Raw genomic sequence first — 20,457 nt, 5'->3', positions numbered from 1 at the left:
TTATATAACATAAATCTGGCAGTCGGAGTGATGCTATGAATCAAAATCCCAGCAGCTGATAATGCTGACTTACAATCTATCTACTATTATCCCTATGGTAGTGGTAAATCTCAAGTATTCCCAAGATTACATGTAAATTGCCTCTGAAACTTCATTCTGTGTCTAATGCAGAATCAGAATGAGTCCTTCCTCCTAGGTGCTCAAGCAGAAGGACTGGTTGGAGGTTTAACTACTTGATGGTCACTGATGGTGCCTCAGGAAGTTGGGTAGTGTGTTTAGCAGCAGAGCAGAGCTTCGGGTCACGTCAGCTCACAGGTGAATCTCAGCAGTAGAATGGTGGATAATGTGAAGGAGTGCCGACCGACTGCTGTGTTGATGGCTGCACACAAACAAGACAAAATTCAAATGCTGATGTAACAACCTCCTATCCAAGCATGTGGTATTTGTACTGTCAACCAGCCAGTTTGTCCTGTTATCTATCAATCCAGTACGTGTGTGTGTGTGTGTGTGTGTGTGTGTGTGTGTGTGCGCGCAAAACTCCAAAGTTTGAAAATGATCACAAATACATCAAAGTGTCACACTGACAAACACACTGTCCTTTCTTCTAACTACACACCTGGTGCATAAATACTATATAAATAAATAAAAACTGCAAACAGTTTCAAAAATAAACCTTGTACTGTAAATACTTTTGACACATTGATTCATCACTTAATTCAATGCCTTTAACTGTTTTCTATCATGAATTTGCAATTTGGGATTCAGTATCTTCACTCAGGGCACTGTGGACTGGAAGAGCCAGCGACTGAGCCACCGACCTTTGAGTAGCAGATGACCTGCCCTACCTCCTGGAGGTAATCAGATTATGTGTAGTTATTAAAATGTGCTGGGAACTCCCAAAAAGCCCACACCTTGAGGTCACTCTCTTTTTATACTTCTTGTTTTTCTTTTAGACTCGTGCAAAGTTGCCACCGTCACAGTTGTAGCTGTACTGAAACTGACGTACCAATGTAATGTTCTTTTCCTCTCTTCAGTCTTGGGTTGTCTGTAAAAACACAAGATTCGCTTTGAAAAGACCGAAAGCATTGACTGATCAGAACTAATCCCTACACAAACAACTCACCAAACACGATCAGGCGGGTGTGGGTATCCGTGGAGCCCAGAGGATTCTGGGCTGTGCAGCGAAACATGGAGCCATTGAGCTCAGCAGGGACTCTCTCCAGGATGAGTTCCCTTCCGTTATGGACTGCTCTGCCATCGAGCAGATCCCCACCAACCTTGGTCCAAGTGAACATTGGCTCAGGGAAGACTTCACTCTGTGGACACACAGGTGTGTGAGCATGAGAAGCATTTTAAATTTTATGCCATTGAAACTGTCACAGCTATCCAACAGAAGTACTACAAGTTCAGATTTTTAAACTTCACAATGATTTTTAGAGTCTCTGTGTTGAATACTCACTGCAGAAGGTCCCAGCTGGAAGCCCTGGACAGTGATCCGCACTGTATCTCCCACTTTGGCTTTACTGGGACTCATGGACAGCTTAGGTCCTCTGGGAGCAGCTAAGAGGAAAAATGTAAAAATAACACACTGGACACTGAACACATGTGACTGGATTTAAAAACAACTCTGTTTGCATGTTAGCTCAGCCAGTTAGTGAATGACTCACCCAATGTGACCTCAGCTTGCATGGGCATGGATAGAGCTGGGTGGTTGACCTCACAGCTGAATAGAGCCTCATTGTCAAGCTGGGGGTTGAGGCTCCAGGTTAGCATGGCTCTAACCTCCATGGTGCCATCACCTGCTGCCTGCTGCCGGTGATAGAAGTAATAGAGAGGGTCAGTAGTCTGAACCCAGCGGGGAAATTCCCTGCTCACTATTGTCTCAGGGATAATCTCAGTGGTTTCCTCAGGATTCAGTTCGGACTCTTCTTCTTGGCCCTGAGAGTCAACAGGTCCATTATGGTCTAGCCTGGCCTGCTTCTCCTCTTGCTCCAGCAGGGTCCTCTGGAGTTTGGTGTCATCAACATCTCGACTGGTCAACACCTGGGTACTCCAAAGCCCTGCCTGGTTCATAGTCCAGCTCTTTTTGTGACCTGGGCTCTTACTTTGAACTCCTACTGAAGAAAAAGACTGGGCTGTTGGCACAACATCAATAAGCTCACCATCTCTCTTGAAGTATACCTAAACAGCAGAGAGAGAAAAACTTAGCTCACTAGGCATTTTGAAGACATTTAATCATAAGTCAAGTTCAGCTGGAGAACTCCATTGTGTGTGTTAAAGTTAGTAGGATAGTGCAGAAATGTGAGTCTCATCCACAGCTGTAAAATTTTTAAAAATGCTGGCAGCCACCAGTGCTACCCCTCAGGCTCCTCCTCCATAGATCTATGGTTTAAATCTGAAATCTTCCAGGTGATTTTCAGAAAAGTTTACCTTTGACCTTGACCTTGAAGTTGAGGTCACTGAGATTTTTAGTATTTGCACCTGTGCTATTAATTCATTTGGAAGTCCATGCCGCCTGTTTTCCCACCCGCCCAGTAGATAATAATAACTCAGCCTTTTACGGCTAAGCAGCAACCAGGAAAATCAAATAATCGTCAGGTTGTAATTTTTACAAGTCTATGATATAGACACCAACTTGGACATTATCAAGGTTATTGGCAGTTGCACTTGCTCCTGTTGTCTTCACTGATAGCAGACACTTCTCAGGGGTTGGTAGTGCTAAGACAACTTTACATACAGGATTTGTTCCCCGTGTGGCAACATGTTTAGATTTATCTTTGTTTTTAGTCATTTAGGTTTAGGCATCCAAACAGGCTTACAGTGCAGAAGTGGGAAATGAAATAGGAACAGGGTGAATAACAAAATCTAACCATCCTTTCAGTGTACATAAGAGCTTTTGCATTTTGCTATAAGATGGGTCTGCATTGTTCTTGCTCTATTGCTTTTTTATTTTGTAGTGGCATTTTCAGCAAGAATTGTATCCATCTATTTAATTCTGCTTATCTAGTTCAGGGTCACTGCCTGGGATAGGGCTGAAACTATCTCTGCTGAGGGCAAGGGGGGGGGGGGGAGGGAGGGAGGGAGGGTAGCCAGAATTATGTTTCTAAAATGACATTGCCTCTAATTCTGTTGGCTTCATAAGTGGAAAACACGAAAGCATACTGTAAATAAAGGAGCTGTCACTGCACTGCTGATTGTTGGAGTTTTCCTGCTTACAGCCACATAATATTCTCCAATATTAATTCCCAATGCAATAAATTCCCAATTCCAATGTTCAAAAGAGGTCATCCAGGGTACAGAACACAGTTTTAAATAGCTTTTTTGCTTCCAAATTTCCAACTGCTGTAGGGTGCATCAAGTAGGGGTTATTGCTCTTTTTATGTGAGCACCAACCAAATCCAGCAGTGCACACTAAATTAATTCTGCAGTGAAAGAAAGAACACAGTTTTCAACTCTATCAGGAAAATATTTGAGTTGTTTCCATATTCATAAATAGGCTGATGATCAACAATTAAGTTATCCTTCCTCACATACTTAGCAGTGATGTAAATACCAAATCTTTCAAGAGAGATAAAGACATAAAAATTCTCCATCTCACCATGGGAGCTGGTTTTGCTCCTGTAACAATGCAAACCAGAGTGAAGTTTTGAGCCTCGTAGCGGCTGAATGGAGCTGGGCTGTTGGCCACCACCACAGAGATAGACTTTGGAGGTACTGGAGAGAAAATACAATGACCAAGGCAGTCAAAGAGGAAGGTGCTTTCATTTCATTGAAGGTGTGTTTAATGAAGCTGAGCTGACACTGGAGTGCAAAGACCTTAAAGAGCAAAAATTTCAAAACATTACAATAATGTTTTTTTTACTATTTTTACAACTTATTACCCCAGTGTAATGAATTCTTCCTGTAAAATATACACCAATGGCAAATTATAACCAAACTATAGCTATAATGAAATACTTTACAATACTTCCATAAATTACTACAGAATTTAGTAAAAGATATACATGGTGCCAAGAGAAAACCACTGATACAGCCAGAGATGTTCATGGGACAACATGAGTATGAATACATACCTATGACAGTGAGGGTGATACTGCTAGAGGCTAGAATAACTTTGTCTTTGGAATTTCTGTCATAAATCCCTACATGGCACTCATACAGGCCATCATCCTCCATGTGAACTTCTGGAAGTCTGTTCATGCAAAGAATGATTTTTATTAACAACTCAGATTTTCTGTGGAAAATTATCATAGAGCATAACAAAAACACTATTTCAGTGTACTAGTCTCACCGAACTGTTGACTGGTATACTAGGTCCTCCTGTTTGCGGTTGTCCTCCATGTTGGAGTAGCTAGTGTTGTACATGGCATTATAGCTGAAAATCTTTTGCTTGGCACTGGCTCCTTCAATAATCTGCCAGGGAGAAGTACATTAGAATTAGAATCAATTGAACTAGAGGAGGCGGACCATATAGATACAGTGGGGCAAAAAAGTATTTAGTCAGCCACCGATTGTGCAAGTTCCCCCACTTAAAATGATGACAGAGGTCAGTAATTTGCACCAGAGGTACACTTCAACTGTGAGAGACAGAATGTGAAAAAAAAAAATCCATGAATTCACATGGTAGGATTTGTAAAGAATTTATTCATAAATTAGGGTGGAAAATAAGTATTTGGTCACCTCAAACATGGAAAATCTCTGGCTCTCACAGACCTGTAACGTCTTCTGTAAGAAGCTTTTCTGTCCCCCACTCGTTACCTGTATGAATGGCACCTGTTTGAACTCATCATCTGTATAAAAGACACCTGTCCACAGCCTCAAACAGTCAGACTCCAAACTCCGCCATGGCCAAGACCAAAGAGCTTTCGAAGGACACCAGGAAAAGTATTGTAGACCTGCACCAGACTGGGAAGAGTGAATCTACAATAGGCAAGCAGCTTGGTGTGAAAAAATCAACTGTGGGAGCAATCATCAGAAAATGGAAGACATACAAGACCACTGATAATCTCCCTCGATCTGGGGCTCCACGCAAGATCTCATCCCGTGGGGTCAAAATGATCATGAGAACGGTGAGCAAAGATCCCAGAACCACACGGGGGGACCTGGTGAATGACCTGCAGAGAGCTGGGACCAAAGTAACAAAGGTCACCATCAGTAACACACTACAACGGCAGGGAATCAAATCCCGCAGTGCCAGACGTGTTCCGCTGCTGAAGCCAGTGCATGTCCAGGCCCGTCTGAAGTTTGCCAGAGAGCACATGGATGATACAGCAGAGGATTGGGAGAATGTCATGTGGTCAGATGAAACCAAAGTAGAACTTTTTGGTATAAACTCAACTCGTCGTGTTTGGAGGAAGAAGAATACTGAGTTGCATCCCAAGAACACCATACCTACTGTGAAGCATGGGGGTGGAAACATCATGCTATGGGGCTGTTTTTCTGCCAAGGGGACAGGACGACTGATCCGTGTTAAGGACAGAATGAATGGGGCCATGTATCGTGAGATTTTGAGCCAAAACCTCCTTCCATCAGTGAGAACTTTGAAGATGAAACGAGGCTGGGTCTTCCAACATGACAATGATCCAAAACACACCGCCCGGGCAACAAAGGAGTGTAGAAGCAAGAAGCATTTGAAAGTCCTGGAGTGGCCTAGCCAGTCTCCAGACCTCAACCCCATAGAAAATCTGTGGCGGGAGTTGAAAGTCCGTGTTGCTCGGCGACAGCCCCAAAACATCACTGCTCTCGAGAAGATCTGCATGGAGGAATGGGCCAAAATACCAGCTACTGTGTGTGCAAACCTGGTAAAGACCTATAGTAAACGTTTGACCTCTGTTATTGCCAACAAAGGTTATGTTACAAAGTATTGAGTTGTATTTTTGTTATTGACCAAATACTTATTTTCCACCCTGATTTACGAATAAATTCTTTACAAATCCTACCATGTGGATTCATGGATTTTTTTTTTTCACATTCTGTCTCTCACAGTTGAAGTGTACCTCTGGTGCAAATTACTGACCTCTGTCATCATTTTAAGTGGGGGAACTTGCACAATCGGTGGCTGACTAAATACTTTTTTGCCCCACTGTATGAATTTATGCACTCCTCAGCTTCCAAGCAGATACACCTATGGTATCAGTTTCAAAATCTTATGTGATTTCCGTCTCGACTTATCGCTTTACAACATTGTGTGAATGTGTGCATGAATGGGTGGATAACTGGATATGTAAAGCGCTTTGGGGTCCTTAGGGACTAGTAAAGCACTATATAAATACAGGCCATTTACCATTTTACCATTTACCATTTCAGAAAGCTTGACCTCTGACCTCTAACCTTCAAGTTGAGGTCACTGAGATTCAAAATCGCCTGAGAGTTTTAGTAGACACGCCTATGGTATCAATTTGAAAGTCCTATATCAGCCTTGACATGTGCAATTTGCCAACCCCAACATAAAAAAGTAAAAAATGTATTTCCAGTTTTTGTGTTGAGATTAGTTGACTAACGCAGCGGTTGAAGAATATCCCATTTCTTTGCCATGAGAAACTCTTAGGTGTATTTTGCAGCTGGCTTTGGGTCATTGTCCATCAGTAGTTTGAAGTACTGTCCGATCAGTTTTGCATCATTTGACTGAATCTAAGCATTAAATATAGCCCTGTGCACTTCAGAAGTCAGACTGACATAGCAGCCACATCAATAAATCCATCTGTAAAATTAGATAAACACACTGGCACATGCTGGCACATCATGGGCTGTTGCTTTTCCATTATCATATTTTTCTCTTCCCATGATTCTGGTATAAATTTATCTTGTCTATTTCATATCTGCCCAAAAAAAAATTTTCCCCCTTAACTATGCAGGCTCTGTTTTTTGGAAAAGTGTAATCTGGCCCTTCTGCTGAGTGTAACCGGTGTTTGCACTTTGTTGTAAATCAGAATCAGAATCAGAATACTTTATTAATCCCGAAGGAAATTATAGGTTACATCAGGCAGCACGCTAATGGTGCATGCGCACTTACAAAGGAACCTTCTGACCAAACTTTACACAAACATCACATTGGGAAGACATGTCAGAGAGGTAGGCTGATAGGAAAAAACAACGGAAATACAATATACTCAGGCTATAAAGACTTTGCACATCATTTCCTATCTACATTTTGCACTCCCCTCACTCATAATCTTACATATTTGTTAATTTATCATTTGTATTCTATAACTGTAGGTACTAGGTATTATATATTTCTTTTATGTGTATTTATTGTTAATATTTATACAGTGATGTATATATTACATATACTGTAAATACTTTTCACCATAACACCACAGCAAGATCCACGCACAAACTTGGAAATAAAAGTCATTTTGACTCTGATTCAGTCTGAGAGCCAAGTGTTTGGTTGGGGTGATGCGGTACTATTAGGTCTTCAAGATAAGATGGGGCCTTATTATTTAAGACCTTGTAATGTGATGACAAGGATTTTGATTCTGGATTTAACAGGGAGCCAATGAAGAGAAGCCAGTACTGGAGAAATCTGCTCTCTCTTTCTAGTCCCTCTCAGTACTCTTGTTGCAGCATTACACACGCAAGATCATCATTCAGCTCAAAGCTAACTAACTTTACCTGTTCGCTTTCCCGAAACCACACAATCTCTTTCAGGCTGCCATCTGTTTGGAAGTTGCACTTGAGTGTGACTGTATCTCCAATGACGACAGGAGGAAGAGATTCACTAGTAACGGTTAAATAACCTGCCAAGAAGAAAACAGAGGAAGATAAGACTCCTGCAGTGAATAGAAAGGTTCTGCACAGTCAATAGTCCTGTAGTTTCTTATACTATTCACTGCTGCTCTGTTGTACAGGGAGTGCAGAATTATTAGGCAAATGAGTATTTTGTCCACATCATCCTCTTCATGCATGTTGTCGTGCTCCAAGCTGTATAGGCTCGAAAGCCTACTACCAATTAAGCATATTAGGTGATGTGCATCTCTGTAATGAGAAGGGGTGTGGTCTATTGACATCAACACCCTATATCAGGTGCGCATAATTATTAGGCAACGTCCTTTCCTTTGGCAAAATGGGTCAAAAGAAGGACTTGACAGGCTCAGAAAAGTCAAAAATAGTGAGATATCTTGCAGAGGGATGCAGCAGTCTCAAAATTGCAAAGCTTCTGAAGCGTGATCATCGAACAATCAAGCGTTTCATTCAAAATAGTCAACAGGGTCGCAAGAAGCGTGTGGAAAAACCAAGGTGCAAAATAACTGCCCGTGAACTGAGAAAAGTCAAGCGTGCAGCTGCCAAGATGCCACTTGCCACCAGTTTGGCCATATTTCAGAGCTGCAACATCACTGGAGTGCCCAAAAGCACAAGGTGTGCAATACTCAGAGACATGGCCAAGGTAAGAAAGGCTGAAAGACGACCACCACTGAACAAGACACACAAGCTGAAACGTCAAGACTGGGCCAAGAAATATCTCAAGACTGGTTTTTCTAAGGTTTTATGGACTGATGAAATGAGAGTGAGTCTTGATGGGCCAGATGGATGGGCCCGTGGCTGGATTGGTAAAGGGCAGAGAGCTCCAGTCCGACTCAGACGCCAGCAAGGTGGAGGTGGAGTACTGGTTTGGGCTGGTATCATCAAAGATGAGCTTGTGGGGCCTTTTCGGGTTGAGGATGGAGTCAAGCTCAACTCCCAGTCCTACTGCCAGTTTCTGGAAGACACCTTCTTCAAGCAGTGGTACAGGAAGAAGTCTGCATCCTTCAAGTAAAACATGATTTTCATGCAGGACAATGCTCCATCACACGCGTCCAAGTACTCCACAGCGTGGCTGGCAAGAAAGGGTATAAAAGAAGAAAAACTAATGACATGGCCACCTTGTTCATCTGATCTGAACCCCATTGAGAACCTGTGGTCCATCATCAAATGTGAGATTTACAAGGAGGGAAAACAGTACACCTCTCTGAACAGTGTCTGGGAGGCTGTGGTTGCTGCTGCACGCAATGTTGATGGTGAACAGATCAAAACACTGACAGAATCCATGGATGGCAGGCTTTTGAGTGTCCTTGCAAAGAAAGGTGGCTATATTGGTCGCTGATTGGTTTTTGTTTTGTTTTTGAATGTCAGAAATGTATATTTGTGAATGTGCAGATGTTATATTGGTTTCACTGGTAAAAATAAATAATTGAAATGGGTATATATTTGTTTTTTGTTAAGTTGCCTAATAATTATGCACAGTAATAGTCACCTGCACACACAGATATCCCCCTAAAATAGCTAAAACTAAAAACAAACTAAAAACTACTTCCAAAAACATTCAGCTTTGATATTAATTAGTTTTTTGGGTTCATTGAGAACATGGTTGTTGTTCAATAATGAAATCATTCCTCAAAAATACAACTTGCCTAATAATTCTGCACTCCCTGTATATACATCAAGGCTGAGGCATGTTGTTGCTGAGGACTTTATTTATTTGAAAGCTGTACTCCCCAAAGTGCTCTACCAGGGGCAACAGGACACTGGACCATGTGCACAGTAACATCAAGCGACACCCCTCCCCCACCTCTGACAATATGACCACTCGTCTCTGCTCTTCATCTGTTTTTAAACCATCCTCAGGAAACAAACCCCTCCAAGCACCCAGGTCACTAAAACATGGCCAGATGGTGCTCTCATCCAGCTACAGGTGTTGATCTGACAGACTGATTCATCTTTGAACAGCAGGACCTGGAGAGCTTCACCTAGTCTGTCCTTTTCTACATTAAGTGCTGTGTTGAGAATATAACAGTTTTTCCTAACTGGAAACCTTGGATCACGAGAGAAGTACAGGCTCTGATCAGAACTGGTAACTCTGCCTTCCAGCTGAGGGAAAGTTTTCTGTACAGCACTGCCAGAGCCAACTCTAGGAGGGGTGTCAAACAAGCTAAGGAGGCTCACAGGAGGAGGATGAGGCCTTCAGTTTCACACTTAGCAGAGCAGCTCAACAACTTCTTTGCTCAGCGTCACCTCACCTCCTCCTCCTTCTCACCCAGCACTCTCCCTTTAGGAGCATGAGGTAAGGAGGCAACTGAGAGTGGTGAACTCCAAGAGAGCTTTGTGGCCATGATGGCATGGGGCTGTGGTCAAAGCCTGTGCGGACCAACTGGGAGGGGATCTTCATCAGGTTGTTTAACCTCTGCCTGACTCATGCCACCATTACCACCTGTCTGAAGGCCTACATAATGATTCCCATTCCCTAAAAGCCTGTAATAGACTTCCTCAATGACTACAGACCTATACCCCCTAAATCTTCAGTCATGAAGTGTTTCGAGTGTCTCAGCATATCAGAGACTGCCTACTGCCCTCTCTGGACCCCTACCACTTTGCTTACAGAGCAAATCAGTCCACAGAGGATACCATCTGATCCTGTATCACTGATCTCCTCACCAACCAGCCCAAATCAGTCAGACTTATGTCACATTCTAAAGATCTGACATGTGGGGTACCGCAGGGTTCAGTTCTGGGTCCTATTCTTTTTCTTTTGTACATGTTACTTCTAGGACTTCTAATTAGGCAGTTCCCTGAGGTGTCTTATCACTTCTATGCTGATGATATTCAGCTCTATTGCTCTTTTAAGCCAATGGAAGTCCATAAACTGTCCTGTTTAATTAAATGTTTAGCTTCCATTGAATAGCGGCTTGGTCACAACTACTTACAGCTGAACTCTGAGAAGTCAGAAACATTAATTATTGCCCCCGACAACCAGATATCAAACAGCATCTTGGTTCTCTCGCTCATCTGTTCACCCTAGCCTCAGGTACCTTGGTGTGATCTTTGATTCTGCCATGTCCCTAGAACAACAGTCTCGTCAGTTAATTAGGAAGTGCCTCTTTCAGCTAAGAAACATCTCCAAACTGTGAATTTTGCTGTCTAAATCTGAGTTAGAAATGGTTATTCATGCTTTTATTTCATCTCGCTTAGATTATTGTAACAGTCTTTTTCTTTGTCTGAGCAAAATGAATCTTGACCATCTCCAGTTAGTCCAGAATGCTGCTGCAAAGCTTTTAACTAAGATACGAAAAAGAGAGCACATTACACCAGTGTTACGTTCATTACACTGGCTTCCAGCCTGAGATCATCTAATCAAAGGCTGTTGGTAGTCCCACAAACTTGTTTTAAGACCAGAGGAGATCGATCTTTTAGAGCGGTGGCCCCCAGGTTGTGGAATGCTCTCCCTCCATCATTGCGTTGCCTTGATTTTATTTATTCTTTTAAAAAGCAGCTTAAGACTCATTTATTTAAATTGGCTTTTAATTTGTGCTGTATGTTTGATCATTGATGTATTTTATGTATTTCTGTTTTATATTATTGTGAAGCACTTTGTGGTTTTTATCCTGTGAAAAGTGCTATATAAATAAATTGATTTGATTTATCTTTTCAATGGTCTGTTGTCATGTAGCAGTGAAGGCTTGATATAGGACCCAAAATGCAGACTAATTGGGAAAATTAAACTTAAACACAGCTTTATTGCTGAATGACTATGTACATAAACCAAGAAACCTAAACTGAGATACCAGCCGGAACACACAGCCAGAGGATGAGGGAGATCACCACACTGGACGGAGGGAGACACAGACAGTAAATACATCAGAGGGGGTCAGAGCAGAGATGAAACACCTGGGGAACACAGGTGAACAAAATCAACTGACGAGACAGGGGAAGAACAACCGAGTATGGAACACACAGGACTCTTGTCTAGTTTCAAACAAAAACAGGAAGTACGTGAAACATACACACCAAGATGCAGACTGATGAAACCCAGGGAACAGAGGGAGGGGCGAGAGAGGGAGGGACGAGAAAGGGCATAAGAACAAGGAGAGCAAGGGACAGAAAGGCAAGAGAAACCAGACAGACACACAGACCATGACTGGGGAAACGGGGGACAAACAAAGGACCTGCTGTGGTGGACACTCATGAAAGCAACCAACTAAATGAACACGTTGTCATGGTCCCTGTGCCTGCCCGGCCAGCCCAGTGTGGCCACAAATGTTTTTGCTTTTGTTTGCTCTGCCTTTGCTCTCCCCTCTCTTGCTCGCCTTGCTCTCTCTCTCTCCTGTCTCTCTGCCTGGGCGGAGCTCAGATTGAGCTCCCACCCTTGGCCCACGCACCTGCAGCTGATCACCAGTGATTCTGCATTTGGTTACTGACACTTCTTAAGGCAGGGGCGCTGAGCTACTCGTCGCTGGAATATTGAATAACTCTAGTTCAGGCATGGGCGAACTACGGCCCAGGGGCCACGTGCGGCCCGTTAAACGTTTTGATCCGGCCCGCCAAACTTGAAAAAAATTTAATAAATTAACCTTGTTAATGTTTTATTTCCCCTGCAATTCTGATGTTTCCTCACTAGATGGCGCACTCTAGATATATTGGCTTTGTTGAGGTGAAGCGGCGTAGGCCTATTACTCCACGTTTGCACTTTACCCTGTGACCTACCGCCCCTCTATGAAGATGAGCGGACCCAAGAAAAGGAAAGTGGACAGAGAATGTCGAGTGTTCAAAAAGGAGTGGACAACTAAATATTTTTTCACTGAACACCGATCATCTGCTGTTTGCCTGATATGCCAAGAAACTGTGGCGGTTTTTAAAGAGTATAATATTAGCCGTCACTTTGCCACAAAGCACGCAAATTATGCTAGCAAGCTCTCAACAAAAGAACGGGAATCTGCTGCTGAGAAGTTGGCAGCTAATTTGAAGGGTCAGCAAAGTTTTTTTCACCGTCAAACTGCCATTCAAGAGTCAAGTACCAAGGCCAGTTTTATGCTTTCATTCAAAATAGCAAAGGCCAGCAAACCACTGTCAGAGGGCGAGTTTTTAAAAGAATGTATGGTAGAGACAGCAGGTATTTTGTGCCCGGAGACCAAAGACAAATTTGAGAAAATCAGTTTATCACGGCGGACAGTGACTCGCCGTGTAGAACTAATAGATGAAGATATCACCAGCATATTAAACAAAAAGGCGAAGTCATTCACTTTTTATTCTTTAGCACTGGATGAAAGCAACGATGTCAAAGACACTGCTCAGCTCCTCATTTTTATCCGAGGAATCAACGAAACCTTTGAAATAACGGAGGAGTTTTTGACAATGGAGTCTCTGAAAGGACAAACACGGGGAGAGGACTTGTTTGAACGAGTGTCTGCTGCCATCGAAAACATGAAGCTTCCCTGGAGTAAGCTTGTTAACGTCACCACAGATGGATCTCCAAATTTAACGGGAAAAAACGTTGGCCTGCTGAGGAGAATCCAGAATAAAGTGAAAGATGAAAACTCTGACCAGGATGTGATTTTCCTCCACTGCATCATCCACCAGGAATCTCTATGTAAATCGGTGTTACAGCTGAATCATGTTGTGAATCCTGTGGTGAAACTTGTCAACTTCATACGCGCAGGCCCGTCTGAAGTTTGCCAGAGAGCACATGGATGATACAGCAGAGGATTGGGAGAATGTCATGTGGTCAGATGAAACCAAAGTAGAACTTTTTGGTATAAACTCAACTCGTCGTGTTTGGAGGAAGAAGAATACTGAGTTGCATCCCAAGAACACCATACCTACTGTGAAGCATGGGGGTGGAAACATCATGCTATGGGGCTGTTTTTCTGCCAAGGGGACAGGACGACTGATCCGTGTTAAGGACAGAATGAATGGGGCCATGTATCGTGAGATTTTGAGCCAAAACCTCCTTCCATCAGTGAGAACTTTGAAGATGAAACGAGGCTGGGTCTTCCAACATGACAATGATCCAAAACACACCGCCCGGGCAACAAAGGAGTGTAGAAGCAAGAAGCATTTGAAAGTCCTGGAGTGGCCTAGCCAGTCTCCAGACCTCAACCCCATAGAAAATCTGTGGCGGGAGTTGAAAGTCCGTGTTGCTCGGCGACAGCCCCAAAACATCACTGCTCTCGAGAAGATCTGCATGGAGGAATGGGCCAAAATACCAGCTACTGTGTGTGCCAACCTGGTAAAGACCTATCGTAAACGTTTGACCTCTGTTATTGCCAACAAAGGTTATGTTACAAAGTATTGAGTTGTATTTTTGTTATTGACCAAATACTTATTTTCCACCCTGATTTACGAATAAATTCTTTACAAATCCTACCATGTGGATTCATGGATTTTTTTTTCACAATCTGTCTCTCACAGTTGAAGTGTACCTCTGGTGCAAATTACTGACCTCTGTCATCATTTTAGGTGGGGGAACTTGCACAATCGGTGGCTGACTAAATACTTTTTTGCCCCACTGTATAGTATAGGCCATCCCTATACACAAACCAATACCATTTCAAAGTCTAAAGCTCATCAAAGATCCATAGGGGGAGGTACATCACTGTTTAAGATATTATCATGGAACAAAAAATACATTTCGTAAATGTATATGGCCCCAACGACTCTATGAACAATTTTTCTTTACTTTTGTCACAATCTGAAAGCAGGGACTCAAGCGCAGAACAGGTTGACGTCTCAGAGCACCGTTTATTTACACACCAGTGCGATAATATATACAGTGACGGGGAAAAATCCAGGGTTCCAAGGGATTAGGGGAAGGCTCTCTCTCTCACGTTCGCTCACGTCCTCACATCCAACTCACACACGTTCGTACAGCTCACAGGTCCGGGAAGGTAAAGTTAGTAGCACAATTATCCAGCGATGAGAAAATCTGTGGCCCAGTCTCAAATAGTAGTCGGGAAATCAGCTGATCGCCAACAGGTGTGTAAGCCAAGGGCAGGAGCCAGCAGTGAGCTCCGCCCAGGCAGAGAGGTAGGGGAGAGAGAGAGAGAAAGCAAAAACACAAGTGTAGCCTTATGAGGCCGGCTGGGCAGGCACGGGGACCGTGACAACTTTACCTAGAGCGTCAAAAATTCCCAGCATGCTTCACCATCAGAGCTTCTGTTGCGAGCACGTCACTACCTGACTGAGGTTCCTCTCATTCCCCTACCAAGGTCTCTCATTGTCCAGAATTTCTTCTGATGTCTTCTCCCACCATTTCTTCCAAATTTTGCCAGCACACTTGCTCCACTCAGTGGATTTCATGATCATGCAGTTGAGGTCACGGATCGCTTCTCATCGCTAGTCTGCCTACCACTTATATTTTTGCCTTATATTTTAGTATCCCCTCACCCTCATCAGTTGCACACCACAAAAGGAAGACAAGACAGGGAAGGAAAAGCCCAGGTATATTACCAGACAAGTTTTTGTGATAAATACTTCAGGTATGCCTCTTCCAGAACAATGCATTCCATTATTGTCACAAGATTTCAAGATTTTGCTTTTTCTCCAACAAACTAAGCAAAAAGTTTTCAAAGAAAAGTGATTTTATGTCAATTTTATAGGCATTTACATCTTAAAGCATGGTATCACCAACATTCTCACAATACCAATTTTGGTTTAAAAATAGATTGGATTATGACACATAGATCATGTGTCATGTTTCCTGTCCAGTCTGTCATGTGTTTCACGTCTGTGTTGTGTCCATGTTGTCAAGCTTGTGTGGCATGTCTATGGCTGTGTCCATTAAGAGACCGCATGCTTGAAGTACGCATTTTGAGACCTATTAGAGGATCATCATTTAGCCTGGAGAAATAGTTTGCTGCTTTATAAGAAAGCCCTCCGCAAAGCCAGAACATCTTACTATTCATCACTGATTGAAGAAAATAAGAACAACCCCAGGTTTCTCTTCAGCACTGTAGCCAGGCTGACAAAAAGTCAGAGCTCTATTGAGCCAACAATCCCTTTAACGTTAACTAGTAATGACTTCATGAACTTCTTCACAAATAAAATTTTTTATCATTAGAGAAAAAATTACCAGTGATCATCCCACAGATGTAATATTATCTACAGCTACTCTTAGTACCATTGATGTTAAGTTAGACTCTTTTTCTCTAATTGATCTTTCTGAGTTAACTTCAATAATTACTTCCTCCAAACCATCAACGTGTCTTTTAGACCCCATTCCTACAAAACTGCTCAAAGAAGTCCTGCCATTAATTAATTCTTCGATCTTAAATATGATCAACCTATCTCTAATAATCAGCTATGTACCACAGGCCTTCAAGCTAGCTGTAGTTAAACCTTTACTCAAAAAGCCATCTCTAGACCCAGCAGTCTTAGCTAATTATAGGCCAATCTCCAACCTTCCTTTCATATCAAAAATCCTTGAAAGAGTAGTTGTCAAACAGCTAAAAGATCATCTGCAGAGGAATGACTTATTTGAAGAGTTTCAGTCAGGTTTCAGAGCTCATCACAGCACAGAAACAGCTTTAGTGAAGGTTACAAATGATCTTCTTATGGCCTCTGACAGTGGACTCATCTCTGTGCTTGTCCTGCTAGACCTTAGTGCAGCATTCGATACTGTCGACCATAATATCCTATTAGAGCGATTAGAACATGCTGTAGGTATTACAGGTACTGCACTGCAGTGGTTTGTATCATATCTATCTAATAGACTCCAATTTGTGCATGTAAATGGAGAGTCCTCTTCACACACTGAGGTTAATTATGGAGTTCCACAGGGTTCAGTGCTAGGACCAATTCTGTTTACATTATACATGCTTCCCTTAGGCAGTATCATTAGAAGACATAGCATACATTTTCACTGCTATGCAGATGACACCCAGCTCTATCTGTCCATGACGCCAGATAACACACACCAATTAGTTAAACTGCAGGAATGTCTTAAAGACATAAAGACCTGGATGGCCGCTAACTTTCTGCTTCTTAATTCAGATAAAACTGAGGTTATTGTACTCGGCCCTGAAAAGCCTAGAAATATGGTATCTAACCAGATTCAAATCAAATCAAATCAAATCACTTTTATTGTCACATCACATGTGCAGGTACACTGGTACAGTACATGTGAGTGAAATTCTTGTGTGCGAGCTTCACAAGCAACAGAGTTGTGCAAAATACAATAACGTAAACAAGCAAAATACAAGAATGGCTACATCTGAAACTAATATGTACAATATGTACAATATATAATAGTATATGCATTTCTGGATTTGTATACTAAATATTTTTCTACGTGTGTGTGTGTGTGTGTGTGTGTGTGTGTGTGTGTGTGTGTGTGTGTGTGTGTGTGTGTGTGTGTGTGTACACATATTTTACAAATTAAATAGTGTAAACAATAAAATAAAATACATAAATATATAATATAATATATATATTCTTACTCTGGATGGCATTACCTTGGCCTCCAGTAACGCTGTGAGGAACCTTGGAGTCATTTTTGACCAGGACATGTCCTTCAATGCACATATTAAACAAATATGTAAGACTGCGTTCTTCCATTTGCGCAACATCTCTAAAATTAGAAATATCCTGTCTCAGAGTGACGCTGAAAAACTAGTTCATGCATTTATTACTTCCAGGCTGGACTACTGTAATTCATTATTATCAGGATGTCCTAAAAACTCACTGAAAAGCCTTCAGCTAATCCAAAATGCTGCAGCAAGAGTACTGACAGGGACTAGAAAGAGAGAGCATATTTCTCCTGTTTTGGCTTCCCTTCATTGGCTTCCTGTTGAATCCAGAATTGAATTCAAAATCCTGCTCCTCACATACAAGGTCTTAAATAATCAGGCCCCATCTTATCTTAATGACCTTGTAGTACCATATCACCCTATTAGAGCACTTCGCTCTCGCTCCGCAGGCCTACTTGTTGTTCCTAGAGTATTTAAAAGTAGAATGGGAGGGAGTGTCATGGTCCTGGGTCGGTGACCCAGCGCTTTTAGTTTGTTATCATTTTCTAGATGATGATTGTTTAAGTTCTGTGTTATATTCGGTCTGCCTCTGAGTCTGCGTCTGTATCTGTCTGTCTATGGTGTCACCCCATCTGTTTGTGAATCTGTCTGTTTAGTTCAATGTCTTGTCTGGTTCCATGTGTCTGAGTTTCCTGTTTTATTGTGAAGGTCCGTGTCGTATGTGAGTGTGATCAGTTTACGTTTCCCCTGTCCCGTCAGCCCAGATTCCTCCCAGCTGTGTTGACCTCCTGTCTCTCATCCCCTGATTACTGGTGTGTGTATTTAAGCCCTGTGTGTTCTCCTGCCTGTTGCCGGTTCGTCTGTATTACTCAGTGTCAGTCTATGTATCCACTGCTCGTTTTCATTCAGGTTTGTGCTCTGTAGTTTAGTTGTTTCCCAGTTTAGTTTAGTTCGAGCCCCGTTTTGCTGTTTGTCCACATTCTTTTTGTGTTCAATGAATCACCTTCACTTCTCCACGACTGCCTGCGATTGGATCCTCATTTATTCCACACGGCTTGCCTCGGGAGCCGTGACAGTACGAACCGGCCACTATGGACCCAGCAGCAGTCAACCCGCCCGAGGAGCTCCGGGAGGATATTGTTTACTCTGTGGACAAATTAATTAACTTATGGCTCGAGCATGAGGGGAGAGAATTCCGCCAAGGCATAGCTGTTCGGCTACAGCGCTTAGTTTCTGGTCTCCCCTGGTTGCTCAGCTCACTTCACCCGCTCACACAGAATTTCGTTCTGAACGAGCTTCATCTTATCCCCCCTGCTACCACCCACCCTGCAACTCATGCTTCACTCCCTGACCCGACGGAGAGTGTCCTGCCCGGCCCGTCGGTCCAGCCTTCAAATGGGAAACGGCACTCACGCCGTCGACGCCCCTCGCCACAGTCGGACCCCAGGATATCAGAGCGGCCGACTGTGGTGAGTAAAAAGGATAACAGCTCCAATCTGAACTTTGAGACTTTTTCTTCTGGGGTTGTTCGGGGTGTGTCAGTGGGAGCTAATTCACAAAGCTTACCTACCTTCGTGATAACCGATCTCTCCCAGGTTGGCATTTTTAAGACTTCAGTGAAAGCAAAGGGCTGTTGTTCTTCTGAACCTGTTAAACCCATGTCAGCTAACCCAGGGTCTGCTGAAACTGTGGCATATATCCCAGAGACAATTAACACCAGCTCTGATAATACCAGGACTGTTTATTCTTTTGAACTGCAACCGGAAGCTCAGTTAGCTGCCCGGCCTCAAGCTCAGTTAGCTGCCCGGCCTCAAGCTCAGTTAGCCGCCCGGCCTCAAGCTCAGTTAGCCGCCCGGCCTCAAGCTCAGTTAGCCGCCCGGCCTCAAGCTCAGTTAGCCGCCCGGCCTCAAGCTCAGTCTCCAATTCCACCACCGTCGTCATCCCAACCATTGTTTCAGTCACCCTCAGTTCAGCCTCCTGTTCAGCAGCCACTAGCCCTGCACCCTGTGTCACTTGCTACTCCGGTACAACAAGCTCAGTCAAATCAATCTAAAAGGAACTGTGTTTCATCCGTTTGTTCTAAGCAGAACGTCAAACCTAATGATAATGTAATCATTCCTAAAAAGCTGGCCAGTTCGGAGACTGTGACGCGCTCCAGGGCCTCCCCAGAGGCTGAGTTTCAGCCCTCAGCCCACTCTGGACCCCTGGAGGCTAGGAACCCAGCTGAGGACTGCACCCGGCTGTCACTGCCTGAGCAGAGTCAATGCTCTGGGCGGCTGAAGTCTGCTATGTGTTTGCCAGAGGCCCGTGTGCCTGCTGGTTCTGTTCTGTCCCTGCCAGAGGCCCGTGCGCCTGCTGGTTCTGATCTGTCCCTGCCAGAGGCCCGTGCGCCTGCTGGTTCTGATCTATCCTTGCCAGAGGCCCGTGCGCCTGCTGGTTCTGATCTATTCCTGCCAGAGGTCCTCGCACCTGCTGGTTTTGTCCTGTGTGTTCCAGGGTGCCCCTGTGCCCACTGGTCCTGAGACTGTTCTCGCTGGAGGGCCCGAGGAGCCCGTCCAGCCTCCTTCCTCGTCAGCTGGGGGGCTCGAGGAGCCCGTCCAGCCTCCTTCCTCGTCAGCTGGGGGGCCCGAGGAGCCCGTCCAGCCACCAGCTGCTCCACCAGCAGCCTCATCCTCGCTTGCAGCAGCAGTTTCATCCATGCCGCCGCCTGCTGCAGCGCCTCCGTCTCCAGCTTCCACGCCAGCTGCAGCCTCCGTGTCTTCATCCACGCCAGCTGCAGCCTCCGTGTCTTCACCCATGCCGTCGCCTGGCTCGGCCTCTGCTGCATCCTCGCCTGGTCCAGAATCAGCATCATCCTCGCCGTTGCCTGGTCCGGCTCCGGCTTCAGCATCACCCACGCCTGGTCCGGCTCCGGCTTCAGCATCATCCTCGCCTGGTCCAGCTTCTGCTTCTGCTTCAGCCTCGCCTGGTCCAGCCTCTGCTTCTGCTTCAGCCTCGCCTGGTCCAGCCTCCGCATCCTCATCATCCTCATCAGCATCGCCTGGTCCAACTTCAGCTTCAGCATCAGCATCGCCTGGTCCAGCTTCTGCTTCAGCGTCCTCATCAGCTTCGTCTGGTCCAGCCTCCGCTTCCGCCTCGTCTGGTCCAGCCTCCGCTTCCGCCTCGTCTGGTCCAGCTTCCGCTTCGCCTGGGGCTGCAGGGGCCACGCAGCCTTCAGGTCCCCTACTACCACCTCCACATC

General features: G+C 44.1%; 1 protein-coding gene across 1 annotated transcript; it reads right to left on the bottom strand.

Moving 5' to 3' along the window:
• Nucleotides 1–299: 299 nt before the first annotated feature.
• Nucleotides 300–20,142, bottom strand: igsf21b (immunoglobin superfamily, member 21b). The gene is made up of 11 exons (XM_085392591.1): nucleotides 20,011–20,142; nucleotides 18,542–18,680; nucleotides 7,615–7,739; nucleotides 4,292–4,413; nucleotides 4,074–4,192; nucleotides 3,599–3,714; nucleotides 1,668–2,181; nucleotides 1,460–1,560; nucleotides 1,124–1,316; nucleotides 1,007–1,045; nucleotides 300–379 (listed from the first exon to the last, which is right to left on the bottom strand). Exons 1-11 carry the CDS (start codon nucleotides 20,140–20,142, stop codon nucleotides 300–302), a joined length of 1,680 nt encoding a protein of 559 aa, XP_085248717.1.
• Between the last annotated feature and the right edge of the window lie 315 nt (nucleotides 20,143–20,457).

This window comes from Rhamphochromis longiceps, linkage group LG20, assembly GCF_057381845.1.
Source record: "Rhamphochromis longiceps isolate RC_006_pf linkage group LG20, R_longiceps_female_GT1.1, whole genome shotgun sequence".
Taxonomy (NCBI): domain Eukaryota; kingdom Metazoa; phylum Chordata; class Actinopteri; order Cichliformes; family Cichlidae; genus Rhamphochromis; species Rhamphochromis longiceps.
This window is presented reverse-complemented; position numbering and strand designations above follow the sequence as displayed.